We start from the raw sequence: 20189 nt of genomic DNA, 5'->3' as shown, positions 1-20189 counted from the left end.
TTGTGCACTGTAAGGATATTCTTTGATAGCAACATGGCGGCATAATTTAAATTCACAGACTGACTGCAGCTTTCCACGATCAACTTCATCCACAAGAACATCTGTTATTTATATGGACAAATCCAGACGCTGGTTATTACTTTAACTTACCTACATCACGGATAAAGTTTTGGGGCCGATGACCTGTGTCCACAAAATGCTGGCAGTAGTCATTATGTGGGTTGAGGCTTTGTGTACCCTGGTGGAAAATTGAATGCATTAAATAGGTTATACAAAAGGCAAAAGCAGGTTAAGAGTAAAATAGCATGGATAACTATCCTGTTAGGTTTTTGTTAAGGTAGCACATTTCAGTAAAACAGCAAATCTAAGTAGTATTAAGGTTTAAGAGATCAGGGCTAAATTTGGAAATACTGCAGTTGTTTTGTAAAAGTAAAACAAATATAGAAAGACACAGTTCAGGTCAAAAATCAGTATTTTGCTCTCTAGCCTATAATACTCCAGTTTACCTTTGGTTTCAAATTTCAGCATAAAAAGATAGCATCTGTACTCGGAGTATATCCAGTGCCCTGCCTAGTTCCATTTATTCAAAATAAGTAATCAGAGATAGTGTGGATGCTAATTATTGATTTTTTGAATCATGTGACTTTCAAATGAATATTTATATCTTTAACATTCTCTTCAAACTGCTTCTTAAAAGAAAATATCAGTAGTTAGAATGTCATCATACACAGTGTAGGGGCTACATATCAGGAATCCACGAGATATAATATTTATCCAGTGCAAACAGAGTCAGGTCTGCCAACTAGATAAATAATAACATCCAATTAAATGCTTCCTTGACATATAAATAATATACCGTAAAAGCTCAGAACAGGTCAGTAAATAAATAGTAATAAAAGAGAGATCGACAAACCTTCAATTAAGATACTGTGGCACACAAACTCCACAAAAGAAATCATATTTTAAACCAAGTTTTTCTCCCCTCCTCCCCACCCCCAAACAATCATCCTAGATTGTTAATAGGTACCATTTGAACCGATAGTTTGTTGATGGCTGTGTAATTACAAGGAAACATGCGTTACCCAGCAAGCAATGTTCTGTAGCATGTGGCTGAAGTGAACACAGCTGCTAATACTTTAATTTGGTTTTTCACATTTGAAGGGAAAAGAAAAAGAACTTTCATTTATATAACACCTTTCACATCCCCAGAATGCTCTTTAGAATCAATAAATTACTTTTTGAAGTACAGTCGCTGCTGTTTTGTAGGCAAAAACAGCAGCCAATTTGTACACAGTAAGGTCTCACCAATAGCAATGGGATGAATAAATTAATCGGTTTTTAGTTTTTTTTAAAATTCGTTCATGGGATGCGGGCGTCGCTGGCAAGGCCAGCATTTATGCCCATCCCTAATTGGTGGGGTTGGTTGAGGGATATATGCCGGCTAAAACACCGCAAGAAGTCCCTGCACTTCCTCAAATACTGCTGTGGAATCTCTTACATTCATTAGCACACAGACGGTGCCTTGATTTAATGGCCCAGTAATTCGGGTCCCAACGCGTGAGTAAGCACCGTGTACTCACGCGTGGGCCCGATGGAAGTGCCGGTTTTCAGCATGCACAGCGCATGCGCGGAAAACCGGCATTTCCTTTCCTCTGAACCAAGGGGTTCAGAGGTGGAACGCGTGCGCGCAGGAGTCTGCGCATGCGCGCTGAAATTCCTTTTTTTTTTTTAAAAACAGGGTTGCCCGTGCGATAAGGCCTCCAGTTTTTACGCGAGAAAAAAGCAGACGTAAGTACTTAGTTTTAAAAGGTAAGTGGTCTAGCAATTAAAGTTAGAATTTTTTTTCCACAGGTTTATTATTTTTAAAGACTTTACAGTAAGGTAAGTGTATTTTTAGACCCGATTTGTTAAAAAATTATTTTTCAAAAATTTGAATGATTGTTTAAATTAGTTTTTTACAGTTATTAATAGTTCATTTAATTAGTGGGATTTTTAAAAACTTTTATTTGAAGTTTAAGTACTGTTTTGGGCAGCCGGAGTTTTCCTGAGTTTGACAGTTCTTACTATCAAACTCATGAATGAACTTTTGCAACCTCAGATTGGTTGCCCAGTGCTCACGTGATCACAGCCGGCTCATCGAACTAACTACGCCGCTGGATTACGCAAGCACAGCGCGCCGGGAGCTGAACCGGGCCACTGACAGGAAATCCACGCAGGGCCAGGCTTCAACTGTCGGCGCGCTATGTAAGTGTAGGTCGGCGGCTTGCACCCGCGGGAAGCCCCTGACACCAATTTCTGGGCCAATGTCTCATTCAAAAGACTCCTTCAGTACCATACTAAAGTGTCAGCCTAGATTACTTGCTCAAATCCCTGGAGTTGGACTTAAAAGGACGATCTTCTGAATCAGAAGTGAGAGTGCTACCACTGATCCAAGGCTGACACTATAATGCTATAAAACTATTTTATAGTTGTTCTCACAGGCTGCATGGTTCTGAAATGCTAGTCAATACTATAAAATCTCTCCCCATAAGTGTAGCCGGCTCCGCCATTCAATAAGATCTTGGCTGATCTTTGACCTCAACTCCACTTTCCTGCCCGATCCCTATATCCCTCAATTCCTCTGGAGTCCAAAAATCTATCTATCTCAGCCTTAAATATACTCAACGACTGGAATTCTCTGTCCGAAAGTGGATGCTCAAAGATTCACGACCCTCTGAGTGAAGAAATTCCTTATCTCAGTCTTAAATGGCAGACCTCTTTATCCTGAGACTATCCCCCTACTTCTAGACTCTCCAGTCAGGGGAAACAATCTCTCAGCATCTACCCTGTCAATCCCCCTCAGAATCTTATACATAGATATGCAGATGATATACTGTTGTACTTTCATGACCACCGTTTTCTATTCCTGATATCCTTGCTTGTTTAAATCAATCTGTTTTTCAGTCAAGGTAGAAAATCAATTATACAGACTGAGGCCACATCTTAAGCCTCGCCTTCCTTTGACTACTAAAATTTAAATATTATTGTAAATTAATTGCATCAGGCTTCAAGTACTCGAGACCTATGACTTAAGTACACATTTTTCCCCCAGTTCCATATCACTCAAGAGGAAATGTTCAGAAAGTTCTCCTTTCCACTGCCATAACTAGGTGGATTCAGAATTCAAAGAAAGGAATATATTCTTCATCATTGCCTTTATCTTTTACAAATTTTCCTGGTTTGTATTGCAAAGGAAACTTTTAGGAATCTGACTGACAAGATACTTGATATACCTATCAATTCATCCAATGAAAAGCGACGAGTTAAGAAAGTAACTATAGGTTTTTATTGGCTAAATAACAGAGCCCACCCTCGTGGGTGATCGGATCCAACAAGGAGGAATACCAGCCAGTCGACCACCTTTATACCTGGGCAAGTAGGTGGAGCCGTGGGCGGAGTCAGCAGTGGTCAGCCCAGGTATAACAGCGTGACAAGAGGCGACCTCGTGTAGTGATACAACAGTGTAAACAGTGATAACCATAGTGTAACGATATAACAGTGATAACCATAGTGTAATGATAGTGAACGATAAAAGTGGTTTACCACATTCACCCCTTGTTTAGATTTGAGTCCGGCGGGGTGAAGTGTACTACCAGTTCGGGTATGTCAGTCTGTCCGGAGGCCTCGTAAGCCTTTCTGATCGTCGCAGCAGCGGCGGCGGTGATGCAGTATCCGATGTTAATGCTGGTGTCTGCGTGGTCGGCGAAGGCTCGTGGGGTTCCGGCATGCCGTCTACCTGGGCTGGATCTGGGGGAGTGGTGGGGGGTAATGGTGGTGTCTCAGGGGTGCCCGAGGGTGCAAGGTCTCGTAAGGAGACTGTGTCCTCCCGCCCGTCTGGGTATGCCACATAGGCGTACTGGGGGTTGGCGTGCAGGAGGTCCACCCTCTCGACCAGGGGGTCCGTTTTATGGGCCCTCACGTGCTTTCGCAGCAAGACGGGCCCCGGAGAGGTCAGCCAAGTTGGTAGCGTGGTTCCCGTAGTCGACTTCCTGGGGAAAACAAACATTCGTTCATGGGGGGTGGCGTTAATGGCAGTGCAAAGCAGTGACCGGATGGAGTGCAGCGCTGCCGGGAGGACTTCCTGCCAGCGAGAGGTTGGGAGGCCCTTAGACTTTAAGGCTAAGAGAACGGCCTTCCAGACAGTCACGTTCTCTCTTTCCACCTGGCCGTTCCCCCGGGGGTTGTAGCTGGTGGTCCTGCTTGCAGCAATACCTCTCGCTAGTAGGAACTGGCGAAGTTCCTCGCTCATGAAGGAGGAGCCCTGGTCGCTATGTATATAGTTCGGGAACCCGAACAAGGCGAAGAGGTCGTTCAGGCATCTGATGACCGTGGTACTGGTCATGTCTGGGCAGGGGAAGGCGAAGGGGAAACGGGAGTACTCATCAATAATGTTGAGGAAGTACACATTACGGTCAGAGGATGGGAGGGGCCCCTTAAAATCGATGCTCAAGCGCTCGAAGGGGCGGGTGGCCTTGATCAGGCTTGCTCTGTCCGGCCTAAAGAAATGCGGTTTGCATTCGGCACAGGTTTGGCAGTTCCTGGTCATGGTCCTGACCTCCTCGATGGAGTAGGGCAGGTTGCGGGCCTTAATGAAGTGGTAAAGTCTGGTGACCCCGGGGTGGCAGAGGTCGTTGTGGAGGGTCTGCAGTCTATCACTTTGCACGCTGGCGCATGTACTTCGTGATAGAGCATCTGGGGGTTCGTTCAGTTTACCAGGCCGGTACAAGATATCATAATCATAGGTGGAGAGCTCGATTCTCCACCTCAAGATCTTGTCGTTCTTGATTTTGCCCCTCAGCTTGTTATTAAACATAAAGGCGACCGAACGTTGGTCAGTGAGGAGGGTAAATCGTTTGCCTGCGAGGTAATGCCTCCAGCGTCGTACAGCCTCCACGATCGCCTGGGCCTCCTTCTCGACCGAAGTGTGTCGGATCTCGGGGCCCTGGAGGGTCCTTGAGAAGAAGGCCACTGGTCTCCCCTCCTGGTTAAGGGTTGCGGCCAGGGCGAAGTCGGATGCATCGCTCTCCACTTGGAAAGGGATAGACTCATCCACCGCGTGCATTGTGGCCTTAGCAATGTCTCCCTTAATGAGGGAGAAGGCTGCGCACGCTTCTGCCGTCAGGGGGAAGGAGGTGGACTTCATGAGGGGTCTGGCTTTGTCCGCATAATTGGGCACCCATTGGGCATAGTAGGCGAAGAGCCCCAGGGTTCTCCTCAGCGCCTTTGGACAGTGGGGGAGGGGAAGCTCCATGAGGGGGCGCATTCTTTCGGGGTCGGGGCCGATGACTCCGTTCTCTACTACGCAGCCAAGGATGGCAAGGCGCGAGGTGTTAAACACACATTTCTCCTTATTGTAGGTGAGGTTCAGCCGCTGGGCCGTACGGAGGAATCTCTCCAGATTAGCATCGTGGTCCTGCCGGTCGCGGCCGCAGATGGTGACGTTATCTAGATAGGGGAACGTGGCTTGCAGCCCGTTCTGGTCAACCATCCGGTCCATCTCCCTTTGGAAGACCGAAACCCCGTTGGTGACGCCGAAGGGAACCCTCAGGAAGTGGTAGAGGCGGCCATTCGCCTCGAAGGCGGTATACTGGCGGTCCTCAGGGCGGATAGGGAGTTGGTGATAGGCCGACTTAAGGTCGATGGTAGAGAATACGCGGTACTGTGCAATCTGATTGACCATATCAGATATGCGGGGAAGGGGGTATGCGTCCAGCTGGGTGTACCGGTTTATGGTTTGGCTGCAGTCGATGACTAGGCGGTTTTTAATCGCCGGTCTTGATGACTACGACCTGAGCGCGCCAGGGGCTGTTGCTCCTCTCGATGATGCCCTCCTTCAGGAGGCGCTGCACTTCAGAGCTAATAAAAGCTCTGTCCCCGGCGCTGTACCGCCTGCTCTTGGTGGCGACGGGTTTACAGTCGCGGGTGAGGTTGGCGAACAGGGAGGGAGGCGGGACCCTGAGGGTGGATAGGCCGCAGGTGGTACACGGTGGGCGGTTTAAAGGCTGCTGGTTGTTGACTGTGAGTGGGGGGAGGGGTCCACCGTATGCTAGAGTGACACTTTGAAGGTGGGATTGGAAATCCAGCCCTAGTAGGACGGCAGCGCAGAGTTGGGGCAGGACGAGAAGTTTAAAATTTTTATACTCCGTGCCCCTAACCGACAGGGTCACAACACAGTAGCCGCTGATGTCTGTAGAGTGGGACCTAGACGCCATCGAGACCCGGTTGCGCGTTGGCCGGACAGTGAGGGAGTAGTGGCTCACCGTGTCTGGATGGATGAAGCTCTCCGTGCTTCCGCTGTCGAACAGGCAGGTCGTGGCGTGGCCGTTTACTTCGATGTCCATCATGGACTTGGACAGGTGATGCGGGCGAGCTTGGTCCAGTGTGACGGAGGCTGGTGTATGGCTGAGCGAGCTGCTGTAGTCTGCGGGTGAGGCGGTGGTCGGGTCTAGAGGAGAGGTGGCGGTTGAGTGTGGTGGGTAAAATGGCGGCGCCCACGAGGTGGGGTAAGATGGCGGAGAAGATGGCTGCCCCCACAACTCACATGTGGCACTGCTGGTGTCGGTGGCCTTGATCAAAGATGGCCACCCCCACGACTCTCACGAGGGGATACTGGCATCTGTGGCCTTGATGAAAGATGGCCGCCCCCACAGCTCGCATGAGGCACTGCTGGTGTCTGTGGCTCTCCCTCTGCAGGCCTTAGCGAAGTGGCCTTTCTTCTGGCAACTGGAGCAAGTCGCATTTCTTGCAGGGCAGCGCGACCTCGGGTGTTTCGCCTGGCCGCAGACGAAGCAGCTGGCGGCCCGATCGCGGGGGTCCGATGTCGCAGCCGGTACCGGGGGTGGCGGTCCCGATCGGGTCCGGGACGCCGACGCTGAGGTAGGTCCCAGGGGCGGCGCTGCGAGGGGTATTGCGGTCGGGTTCGGTCCCGAGTCCCAGGGTCGCGAATTACAGTACCTGGAGTACGCCTCGAGGTCCCGATGGGCCACTTCTAGGGAGCGAGCGAGGGCTGCAGCTGTGTTCAGGTTGAGGTCCTTTGCTTCAAGCAGTCTTTGCCGTGAGTAGTCGGACCGCAGGCCTTTCACGAAGGCATCGCGGATATTATCTTCAGTATTTTCTGCCGCCGTTACCGCTTTAAAGTCACAGTCCCTGCCGAGTGTTTGTAGCGCCCGTAAAAATTCATCTACAGACTCTCCTGGCTGTTGCGGGCGGGATCTTAGGAGATGTCTGGCATACATGGAATTTACCGGGCTCCGGTACTGTTGTTTCAGCAGGTTGATGGCGGCCTCGTATGTAGTAAGGTCCCGGATGAGTGCGAATACTTTAGGGCTCACTTGGGCGGTCAGAACTCTTAGCTTGGATCTCTGAGGCACGCCGGATTCTCCCAGGTAGGATTCGAAACAGCTCAGCCAGTGTTCGAAGTCGAGGGCTGAGTTTGCTGCCTGTGGGTTTAGATCCAGGTACGGTGGTCGGAGGGCTCGCAGCCAGGCCGGCTGCTGTGGCTGTTGTAGCTGGGCGTCTGACTGGTCGTTTGGCTGCTCAGGTAACGACATTTTAAAATTTAGCCAATAAAATTGATATACCTATCAATTCATCCAATGAAAAGCGACGAGTTAAGAAAGTAACTATAGGTTTTTATTGGCTAAATAACAGAGCCCACCCTCGTGGGTGATCGGATCCAACAAGGAGGAATACCAGCCAGTCGACCACCTTTATACCTGGGCAGGTAGGTGGAGCCGTGGGCGGAGTCAGCAGTGGTCAGCCCAGGTATAACAGCGTGACAAGAGGCGACCTCGTGTAGTGATACAACAGTGTAAACAGTGATAACCATAGTGTAACGATATAACAGTGATAACCATAGTGTAACGATAGTGAACGATAAAAGTGGTTTACCACAATACTCTAATCTGAAGAGATAAGCAGCTCAGTATCAAACTTAAATGCTTTCAGTTCTATACCACTCAAAGCAGCACTGCATTTTATTATTGGTTGTTTCAAATAATATTGATGCTGATTGCTATATGTATGCATAGCTCTGGAGCAACAGAGTAACCCATCTACCGTAATAGGGCTGTTTCCACTGTAAGGCAAGGCCAAACAATGGCCCATAGTTCTGGTGTTCACACACCCATGCTGTTTGTATGATGGTCTAACCTGCTGGGTGCCATGGGGTTGGAAAATTTGCCCAAAGACCCTGTGCTTTTTTTTTCTTTTTACATGCGCTGGAAGTCACTTTGGGTGGAGACTGACTGCTGGGTAAAGAACATGGCTGGGTGAGCACTAACAACTGAACCCCATTAACTGAAGAGACCCTGGAAGTCTTGCTGGAGCAGGAAAGATAAAAGACTTGCATTTATCTAGTGTATTTTCGACCTCAGGACGTCCCAAAGCACTTTGCAGCCAATTAAGTACTTTTGAAGTGTAGTCACTGTTGTAATGTAGGAAACGTGGCAGCCAATTGTGCACAGCAAGGTACCACAAACAGCAATGTGATAATGACCAGATATTCTGTTTTTAGTGATGTTGATTGAGAGTTAAATATTGGCCAGGACACTGGGCAGAACTCTCCTGTTCTTCTTCGAAATAGTGCCATGGGAGGGCAGACATCTCATCTGAAAGACAGCACCTCCAACAGTGCAGCACTCCCTCAGTACTGCATTGGAGTGTCAGCCTAGATTTTGTGCTCACGTCTCTGGAGTGGGACTTGAACCCACAACCTTCTGACTCAGAGGCAAGGGTGCTACCACTGAGCTTCGACTGACACCTCTAGGTGCAGCAGATAATGGCGACTTATGGAGAACTCGTCCACATCTATTGATCACAAGAGCAACTGCACAAAAAGTTTGAGTTGAAGAAAAGTGACAAGATAGGTTTCCATTAATGCTGTCCATGAAAAGAAAGAATGCCTGTACGTCTACCTGAACAGGAAGACAGATTCAATATGCATAGGCAACTCTAGCACTAACACTTAAATCATTTTCAGTTATGTTGGTATAAGCTGGGTGACCGATGGCAGTCCCACATTGGCCCAGAATTTGCGGTAGAAATAACAGTGAGCGCTGATAGCCCATCAGCGCTCACTGTTATTAAGGAGTAAATCAGACAAACTTCTGGCGCCTGCACATACACAGTAAAACATGTAAATCAGGAAGTTGCTGTCAGAGTTGTCCTGCTCCCCCAGAAGCTTCGCTCCAACAGTATCTCACCGAGAGACTCGGCATTCACATATATAGAAAGGCATGAATTTGCGATACTTACCCACTAGATACCCACTAACATGGCAGAAAAAGTTAGGACTTATCACATTAAATATTCATTCTCACCTGAATGGACAAGTCTTAATTACTGCCAAACAACCTCTCTGGCACGGAAAATTAACTTTTTAAAAAGAGTGGAGTCTCATTCCTTCAGATTTGAATAATCGTTGGAAAATTTAAATACTTTTTCTCTCTTTTCTCTCTCTTTATCCCGGCTTTCTTTCACTCTCTTTATTTTGCTTTCTGTACATGATTTGCATTTAATTAAATATTCTAACTTACACTTCCTGGTTTAGACTCTAGGCTGAAGACTCTGCAGGCTGAATCTCAACTCCCAAGAACAGGTGGGTTGGGGTCGTGTCAGAGGTTAAAATGAAAAAAATCTGAAACAGAAACCCAACCCACCTTGAACCTGCCCACTTCCGGTTTTAACGGAAGCGAGATGAAGGGCTGGCGACCAATCTGCTCAGGGGAAGCTCATTTAAATATTATAATGATGCTGCCTGCCTTCATTTTAACAGTCATTCTATTTTTAAAACTAATTTCGGCCAGGTTTCCCAGGCCTCAGGAAACCCGGCAGCTAAAAGGAGGCGAGAAAGGCTGAATCTATAAAGGCAAGTGCCTTTACAGCACTGCTTGTGGGCCAGGAGGAGCAGGATTGTTTCCTCCAGGCCCAACATGCTACCCAGTAAACCACACACCTCCACCCCACCATCGGGAGCTGCCTGCGATCAGGACCCCACCTGCGATCTTTCACTCCCCCACTACACCCACCTGCTCTCGTAGGCTGCAGCCTTGTGAAGCAGGCTTCCTGCCTGAAAGGCCTCCAGCCTGCCAATCAGGCTGCCCGTGGGCGGGACCCAACAGAAAAATATTTAAAGAAGCTCTGTAGTTAAAAACTGCAGGATATTCAGTTTTCCCGACCTCTCAATAGCAACCCCACATGGAACTCACCTCCAGGCTAAAATCCAGGCCTGTGTGTCTCAGTAAGGATCCTTCAATCTGATTGGTTAAGGAGACACACTGTTGCTTGCCATGTTCACAGAGGTCCCAGATCCCCCGTCTAGGGCGCCACGCTGTTTTGACTCGTTCTTTACTGCAAGTTACCATGCAAAAGCCCACAGAAAGTCTGTGGGCAAGTGTAATGAATGGCTGGCGCCGTTTACTTTTGAAAAAAAACTAAGTATACTACTCTGGTACCAACTTCAGACTCAATTGGGGGGGGGGGGGGGGGGGGAGGTTCCACCTCTGCATTCGTCAGCCAGCCATTTTTCAGCCCCAGCCAATGTCCTGCAACTAAGTCAAAGCTGATCATCTTTCTAAAGGACTCACATCATAAGCTTTTAATTAAAAAGAGCACCGTATAGAATAAACAAACATTCCTTTGATTTTAAATCTGTAATGTTTCAATTTTTTAAACATTTTGTTTAAATAATGATTGATGATTTTGGGAATGGCTTGGAGAGTTGCTATGCCCAATGGTATAGGAAAACTGAATGAATATACTCACAGCTGAAGTACTTTCAGTTAATGATGAAGTTAACTGTTGTTAATTCTGCTCCCTTAAACTGTTGCAATCAGTAAATCCTCCATGCCACTGTCCCAGTTGCTATTAGGGCTCCCTGTTTATAGAATACCCAAAGAAAATTATCCATGTGGTATTCCTCATTCATGAAAATGTTGACATACAAATATTAGCCATCATCTTTATGGAGGAAAAGCACCCAAGATAATGTCTCAACAACTTCACACACTTTTCAGGTGACCCTGAAATAAGTCTGTATTTATCTCCATAAACAGGGCTTCAGGGTTCTTTTACAAGCTATCAGGCCTCGATAAGCACAGCAGTCTAAATCACATCTTCCCAAATAATCCTAGTGACTAACCATGCGGGGAAAAAAAAAGTTGAAAGCCTGAAAATCCTGTTCAGTTGACATGTCCACTAAGTGCATTAAGCTAGACTCTTTGGCAACTGAATAGCCACTGGACAACAATGCAAACACCGTTATTCAAAAAGAAATTCAAGTTTCATGATCATGAGTAGGCTTGAAATCAGCTCCACCATCCATTAAGACCCTGGAGGAAATACTACTGCTCAGCATTAACGAATGATGTCTGGAAGCTCAGAAATGAAGTCACTGCCCTTGAATTGCAGTAATTGAAAAAAGTCAGTCACTTCCTCAGTTCTTCAAGAGTTCCTTGAGAGCAAGAATCTCTGTTGGTAGGTTACTTTTGCAATTGTAGGTATTTACCACTCAGAATCAATGCTTCCTGGCACACATTACTGGTATTGGTGTACACAGGGATCCAGCCAATGAGTAGTAACCTAGGAACAACTGCTTTAAATGATACCAATGTCTGCACTGGCAGGATAGTACTAACATCACAGCATTAGCTGGAGACCTAAATGCTTTCTTTATATGCTCCATGTCAACAAAACTTGTCCTGCCTACAGAATCTCAACGTCTAGTAGATTTGTGATGTTGCACATTCACTAAGCTGATTCTCATATGTTTTTAAATTGTTTCAGAAAATACGACAACTAAATTAATTAATTACACTAGGAATGCTACCGAAATTATATATCCATAAATGCTATGGGCAGATCAGATTGCCCAAATACTTCAATGCATTCACTATACCACCTATACACAAAATTGACTAAGTATAGCATAAAAACACTAGTGTTAAGAAAGTCAGTGCAGAAAAGTATTGCTGGAGTGTCACACATTTGCAAGAAGAGATATTCTATCTTACTGGTCAAATACTCCTGTAACTCACTGGCAAATATTGCAAAAGTTGCATTGAGATTTTATTCCCAACGAAAATTACCCATGTATCCATCCCATCAATAATGTCTTTTTGAATTGTTTTAGTATTTCTTTTTTGATTCAAAAGATCGTTACTTTTCCCCGACTTACCTATAGAGACGCTTTATAGACATCTTAATTTAAAAATTAACCATCAATATGGATAACTATGGGTGGGATCTTGCTGGAAAAATAACAGCATGTTAATGACACACGCAGTTATTAATGTGCCAATCGGCCAAGGGATTAAGAGATACGCCATTAGTTGCGAATCTCCAGAACTTGCTCAATCTCCGCCTCTGCTTCGTACAAACAGCATCTTGCCCTTAGCCTCCCCGTTATTTTTAAGAACTTGCTGGATTAGCACATTAATTGTCCATTAAACTTGCCAGAGAAAGTGAAGTCTGGTAATTAACAGCACACGTACCTTGTTAACAACATGATTTGCTTGGTTTGCTACGGTTTGATATCGGACATAGTGACATTTGATTTGCTTTGCTACTACCATACGAAAGAAGAACAACATGATGATTGTTAATGCAATGCCAATCAACCGCTCTGGCCCAGAAATGTAACAATTTAAACTGTGGCGTGTCATTCCTTCAGGTGGTAAATTGTTCTTGGACATTTAAAAAAGACAAATTTTAAATTTTACATTTTTTTTTCTTACTTTTCTGTTTCTTTTTTTCTCTCTTGTAATCCAATCTTTCTTTCCCTCTCTTTTTCTCTTTCTATACCCGATTTGACTAATTCGCCCTCCTTCTCAGTTGTTCTCAATAGTAAAATAGAGGTTAGGGAGGGCATCACGAGGGAAATTAGAGAAGCGTGCAATAAGAGCACAGCTGTCATCATAGGTGACTTTAACTTACATATAGATTGGACTAGCCTAATCAGTAAAAATAATGAGGAGGAGGAATTCCTTGAGTGTTTAAGGGATGGTTATCTGGATCAATATGTCGAGGAACCAACTCGGGAACAGGCTATATTGGACTGGGTACTGTGCAATGAGAAGGGACTAATCAGTAATCTTGTTGTACGGGGACCCTTGGGTCAGAGCGATCATAACATGATCGATTTCTCACTCGAAATGGAGAGCGAAGAAATTGACTCAGAGACTAAGGTCCTGAATTTAAACAAGGGGAATTATGATGCCATGAGACGGGAACTGAGTAGGTCTGATTGGACAACGTTCCTGGGAGGACTGGAGGTAGATAAACAATGGCAAACATTTAAAGATAGAATGACAAAATTGCAAAAATTGTTTATACCAATCTGGCATAAAAGGAAATCTAAAAAGGTGACTCAACCGTGGATAACAGGGGAAATTAGAGACAGCATAAAATCCAAAGATAGGGCGTATAAAATAGCCAAAAAAAGCGCCAGAGCGGAAGATTGGGAACAGTTTAAGATAGAGCAAAGGAGGGCAAAGGGCATGATCAAGAGGGGCAAAATAGCTTACGAAAACAAGCTGGCGGAAAATATAAAAACTAACTCCAAAAGCTTTTATAAATATATCAAAAGGAAAAGACTGGTGAAAACCAAAGTTGGTCCATTGCAGTCAGATACGGGGGAATATATAATGGGAAATAAGGAAATGGCAGATCAACTAAATGCATACTTTGGGTCAGTCTTTACGAAGGAAGACACAAAAAACCTCCCTGGGATATTGGGAAAAATAGGGACATTGGCAAAGGAGGAACTGACGCAAATCAATATCTCTAAGGATATGGTGTTAAGGAAGCTAAAGGGATTGAAGGTGGACAAATCCCCAGGGCCTGATAACATGCATCCTAGGGTACTGAAGGAGGTGGCCCTAGAGATAGCGGATGCACTAAGGATGATTTTTCAGAATTCATTAGACTCGGGAACAGTGCCGATGGATTGGAGGGTAGCTAACGTTACCCCACTATTCAAAAAGGGGGGTAGGGAAAAAGCAGGTAATTACAGACCTGTAAGCCTTACATCAGTTGTGGGCAAAATGCTGGAGTCCATCATTAAGGATGAAATAGCGGAGCACTTAGCAAATGGGGACAGGATAGGACAGAGTCAACATGGATTTACAAAGGGTAAATCGTGCTTGACTAATCTATTGGAATTTTTTGAGGGAGTAACTGGTAGAATAGATGGGGGAGAGCCAGTAGATGTGGTGTACCTGGACTTCCAAAAGGCCTTCGATAAGGTCCCACATAAAAGATTAGCATGGAAAATTGAGGCTCATGGGATAAAGGGGAAAGTTTTGGCGTGGATAGGGAACTGGCTGTCAGATAGAAAACAGAGAGTTGGAATAAACGGCTCATTTTCTGAATGGCAGGCAGTAACAAGTGGGGTACCACAGGGATCTGTCCTGGGCCCCCAGCTGTTCACAATTTACATTAATGACCTGGATCAGGGAGTCGGATGCAGCATTTCCAAATTTGCAGACGACACTAAACTAGGAGGGGGGGTGGGCTCAGAGGAAGAGACCAGGAAGCTCCAGAGCGATTTGGACAGACTGGGCGAGTGGGCGGATAAATGGCAGATGCACTATAATGTGGACAAGTGCGAAGTTATCCACCTTGGGTGCAGGAACGGGAGGGCAAATTATTATTTAAATGGCAATAGATTGGGAGAGGGGGAAGTACAGAGAGACCTGGGTGTTCTTGTACACCAGTCACTGAAGGCGAGCATGCAGGTGCAACAGGCGGTCAAGAAGGCAAACGGTATGCTGGCCTTCATAGCAAAAGGGTTAGAATACAGGAACAGGGATACCTTGCTGCAGCTGTACAGGGCACTGGTGAGACCACACCTCGAGTACTGTGTACAGTTTTGGTCGCCTCATCTGAGGAAGGATGTTCTTGCCATGGAGGGGGTGCAGCGGCGATTCACCAGGCTGATACCAGGAATGGCGGGAATGACCTATGAGGAGAGACTATGTAGTTTAGGGATGTACACACTGGAGTTTAGAAGATTGAGAGGGGACCTCATAGAAGTGTATAAAATTCTGACAGGTCTAGACAGACTGGATGCAGAAGGAATGTTTCCCTTGGCGGGTGAGAACAGAACTAGAGGACATAATTTAAGGATAAGGGCTAAACCATTTAGGACAGAGATGAGGGGGAATTTCTTCACTCAGAGAGTGGTGAACCTGTGGAACTCATTGCCACAGAGGGCAGTGTACGCCAGCTCATTAAATATATTTAAGAGGGAATTAGATATATTTCTACGGGCAAAAGGGGTTAAGGGTTACGGAGAGAAGGCGGGGACGGGATACTGAATTAAAGGATCAGCCATGATCTCATCGAATGGCGGAGCAGGCACGAAGGGCCGAATGGCCTACTCCTGCTCCTATCTTCTATGTATCTATGTATCTATGTTCCCAGTTTCTTTTGCAATCCTTAAATCTCATTGGTTTAGGAGATAGACTGTTGGTCCCGCTGTTCACCAAGGTCCCAGATGGCCTGTTGCTCCGGCCACGCCGTTATCAGCTTGCACTTCCAGCAAGTTATGGCAGAATTTTTTTTTGAGCTGAAGGGTGCAGAGAAAAGTCTAACAGGGCACGCAACGAGATGCCCCGCTCCAGCAAGATCTGGCCCTATATTTTTAACACACTAGCAAATGGAAATTAACATTTGGTAACTTTAAACTAGAATGATGAATTATTGTTCCTCAAACATTTCATAGAGTCATAGAGTTTTACAGCACAGAAAGAGGCCCTTCGGCCCATCGTGTCTGCGCCGCCCATCCATCCCTGTCCAGTCTAATCCCATTTTCCAGCATTTGGTCCATAGCCTTGTATGCAATGGCATTTCAAGTGCTCATCCAAATGCTTCTTGAATGTTGTGAGGGTTCCTGCCTCCACCACCCTTTCAGGCATTGAGTTCCACATTCCAACCACCCTCTGGGTGAAAAAGTTCCTCCTCAAATCCCCTCTAAATCTCCTGCCCCTTACCCTGAATCTATGCCCCCTTGTTATTGACCCCCCCACTAAGGGGAAAAGTTCCTCTTTATCTACCCTATCTATGCCCCTCATTATTTTGTACACCTCAATCAGGTCCCCCCTCAGCCTTCTCTGCTCCAAGGAAAACAACTCCAGCCTGTCCAGCCTCTCTTCATAGCTGAGGCGCTCCATCCCAGGTAACATCCTGGTGAATCTTCTCTGCACCCTCTCCAAAGCAATCACATCCTTCCTATAGTGAGGCGACCAGAACTGCACACAGTACTCCAGCTGTGGCCTCACCAGCGTTTTGTACAGCTCCATCATAACCTCCCTGCTCTTATATTCTATGCCTCGGCTAATGAAGGCAAGTATCCCATATGCCTTTTTAACCACCTTATCTACCTGCTCTGCTGCCTTCAGGGATCTATGTACATGTACACCAAGGTCCCTCTGACCCTCTGTACTTCCTAGGGTCCTACCACTCATTGTGTATTCCCTTGCCTTATTTGTCCGTCCAAAATGCATCACCTCGCACTTTTCAGGGTTAAATTCCATTTGCCACTTTTCCGCCCATCTGACCAACCCGTTTATATCGTCCTGTAGCCGGAGGCTTTCCTCCTCGCAATTTACCACCCCACCAATTTTCGTGTCATCTGCGAACTTACTGATCATACCTTTTACATTCTCATCCAAATCATTTATGTAGATCACAAACAATAAGGGACCCAGCACCGATCCCTGAGTTACCCCACTGGACACAGGCTTCCAGTCACAAAAGCAACCGTCGACCATCACCCTCTGCCTCCTGCCACTCAGCCAGTTTAGGCTCCAACGCGCCAAGGCACCCTGGATCCCATGGGCTCTTACCTTCTTGACCAGTCTCCTATGCGGGACTTTGTCAAACGCTTTACTGAAGTCCATGTAAACCACATCCACAGCATTTCCCTCATCCACCCCACTAGTCACCCCCTCGAAAAATTCGATCAGATTTGTTAGACATGATTTACCCTTGACAAAGCCATGCTGACTATCCCCGATTAATCCTTGCCTCTCCAAGTGGAGATTAATTTTGTCCCTCAGAATTTTTTCCAATAATTTCCCCACCACAGATGTTAGACTCACTGGCCTGTAATTCCCTGGTTTATCCCTGCTACCCTTCTTGAATAATGGTACTACGTTAGCTGTTCTCCAGTCCTCTGGTACATCCCCTGTGGCCAGAGAGGTTCTGAAAATTAGTGTCAGAGCCCCTGCAATCTCCTCCCTTGCCTCCCACAGCAGCCTGGGATACATCTCGTCCGGGCCTGGGGATTTATCCACTTTTTGGCCCGCTAAAACCGCTAGCACCTCCTCCCTCTCGATGCTAATATGTTCGAGTATGTCACAGTCCCCTTGCCCGATTTCTATTTCTGCATCGTCTTTCTCCATAGTGAACACAGATGCAAAAAATTCATTTAAAACCCCGCCTACATCCTCTGGCTCTACACACAGATTGCCACTTTGGTCCCTAATGGGCCCTACCCTTTCCCTGGTTATCCTCTTGCCCTTAATATACTTATAAAACATCTTAGGATTTTCCTTTATTTTGCTCGCCAGTGTTATTTCATGGCCCCTCCTCGCCCTCCTAATTTCTTTTTTAAGTATGCCCCTGCACTTTTTATACTCCTCTAGGGCTTCTTCTGTCTTTAGTCACTGCCAAAAGCCCCCCTTTTATTTCTAATGCATTTTTGTATATCCCTTGTCATCCAAGGTTCCCTTTGCTTGTTGGTCCCACCCTTGACCTTTACAGGAACATGTTGGCGTTGTACTCTCTCTATTTCCCTTCTGAAAGTCTCCCACTGTTTTGATGTGGATTTTCCTATAAGCAGCTGCTCCCAGTCCACTTTGGCCAGATCCTGCCTTATCATATTAAAATCGGCCTTCCCCCAATTTAGAACCCTTATTTCCGGGCCGTCTTTGTCTTTTTCCATGACCACCTTAAATCTCACCGAATTATGGTCACTGTCGCCAAAATGCTCTCCTACTGACACTTCCACCACTTGCCCGGCTACATTCCCCAGAATTAGGTCCAGTATCGCCCCCTCTCTTGTAGGACTTTCTACATGTTGGCTCAAAAAGCTCTCCTGGATGCACTTTAAGAATTCTGCACCCTCTAAGCCTTTCACACTCTGACTGTCCCAATTTATATTGGGGAAGTTGAAATCCCCCACTATTATTACCCTATTATTTTCGCACTTCTCTGAGATTTGCCTACATATCTGTTCCTCTATCTCCCCCTGACTGTTTGGGGGCCTATAGTACACTCCCAGCAAAGTGCTTGCCCCCTTTTTGTTTTTAAGTTCTACCCATATGGCCTCATTAGAGGAACCCGCTAATATATCATCCCTCCTTACAGCAGTAATTGACTCCTTAATTAATATTGCAACACCCCCTCCCCTTTTACACCCCCCTCTGTCTCGCCTGAAGATTCTATACCCCGGAATATTGAGCTGCCAGTCCTGACCCTCCCTCAACCATGTCTCCGTGATAGCAACAATATCGTACTCCCATGTGTTCAACAACAACTTCAGTTCATCCACCTTATTTGCAAGACTCCTTGCATTAAAATAAATGCCTTCCAGCCCTGCCATATTCTCTTTTGCCTTCACATATTTGCTCTGCCTTCCCAGCTGACTTGTTTTTCCCTCTGTATTTGGCCGTAAATCACCCCCTACTATAGCTCCACTCTGTACCCCAACCCCCTGCCAAGTTAGTTTAAACCCTCCCCAGCAGTGCTAGCAAACCTCCCCGCAAGGATATTGGTTCCCCCCTGGTTCAGGTGTAAACCGTCCGACTTGTACAAGTCCCACCTTTCCCAGAAGCAGACCCAGTGATCCAGGAAACTAAAGCCCTCCCCCCTGCACCATCCCTTTAGCCACGCATTCATCTGTTCTATCTTCCTATTCCTATACTTACTAGCACGTGGCACCGGGAGTAATCCAGAGATTACAACATTTGTAGCAATATTGTCAGCTGGTTTCACTTGGTAATACTCTCCTGAGGTTGTGGGTTCAAATCCCACTGCAGGGATTTCAACCTATAAATCTAGGCTGACAATACATGCAGTACTGCAGGAATGCTGCATTGTCAGAATTTAGGGCCCTGAATTCACGGTTGTTATGATGACATACTCTCAAGAGTACACCATCATAACGCCTTTGAAATAGACTGCAAGTTCGGGATTTCCGCATGCGCTAAATCCCGAACTTGCGATCTCTCGAGTTCCGTCTGCGCATAGGCTTCGCTGCACGTTTCACCTCCTCATTCAAATCAATGTGCTGCCGAAAAGTTGGGTTAATTGCCCACCATATTAATTACCCTGAAATTTTTTACATCTGGTGCAAACAGGCACAGGAAGCCTGTTGCAGTGTAAGGGGAGGGGCGACGAGCAAATTGCATTAATGTTGAGCTAGGTTTATGCTACAGTCCGTAACATTGAGGCACTGTTTTGTGTCTGAGTGGATACAAACTTTGAAAGAAACTTTAATTTGTTCGAAACAACAATAGAAAATGCTGGAAACACTCAGCAGGTCAGACAGCATCGCGGAGAGAGAAACAGAGTTAACGTTTCAGGCTGCTGACCCTTCGCCAGAACTGGAACAAGTTGGAGAAGTAACAGATCTTTAAGCAAGTGTGGGGCAGGGAAAGGGAGGAAAGAACAAAGGGAAGGTCTGTGATAGGGTGGAAGGCAGGAGAGATTAAAAGACAAAAAAGAGATGATGGTGCACGGCAAAAGGAGATGGTAATGGGACAAGTTAAGAAACAAAAGATGACTCTAGATGAGGTATAAATGGCAATGGCAGAATCAACAGCTGCCATGTGAGAGAAAAAAAAATAGGGGCCGAGGTTATAGTCTGAAATTGTATTTCAATTGTTCGAGTTTGAAAACAGGGCCTTTTTGTGTCACCGTCTTTGCTGCCCAAAAGCTTTTGTAGTTTTGGTTTAATTATTTCCCAACTTCTATTTAGATAGGATTTAATTCACTTTCATGATTTTAGATTATTTAAATTAATCAAAAGTTAGTTAGTCTAATAGAGGAGAAACAAATTCAATAGGACTGTAATTATAGATTTATGTTGTCATGGCCCAGAATTAAAGAGCTGAAGTAAATTCAGCTGCATGCTTTGTATAAAA

At 46.0% G+C, this 20189-nt stretch overlaps 1 protein-coding gene across 1 annotated transcript in view; it reads right to left on the bottom strand.

Moving 5' to 3' along the window:
* mettl14 (methyltransferase 14, N6-adenosine-methyltransferase non-catalytic subunit) overlaps positions 1-20189 on the bottom strand; it is a 104597-nt gene that overhangs the window by 28127 nt on the left and 56281 nt on the right. Inside the window, exon 6 of the mRNA XM_085965120.1 lies at positions 151-238. Within this exon, the coding sequence (XP_085821246.1) occupies positions 151-238 (88 nt within the window). The remainder of the gene's footprint in view (positions 1-150; positions 239-20189) is intronic.

The sequence above is a fragment of the Somniosus microcephalus genome, chromosome 2, assembly GCF_052327205.1.
Source record: "Somniosus microcephalus isolate GS21.2 chromosome 2, FLI_Smic_1.0, whole genome shotgun sequence".
In the NCBI taxonomy this organism is placed as follows: domain Eukaryota; kingdom Metazoa; phylum Chordata; class Chondrichthyes; order Squaliformes; family Somniosidae; genus Somniosus; species Somniosus microcephalus.
The sequence above is the reverse complement of the archived record's forward strand: the minus strand, read 5'-3'. Positions and strand labels throughout refer to the sequence as shown.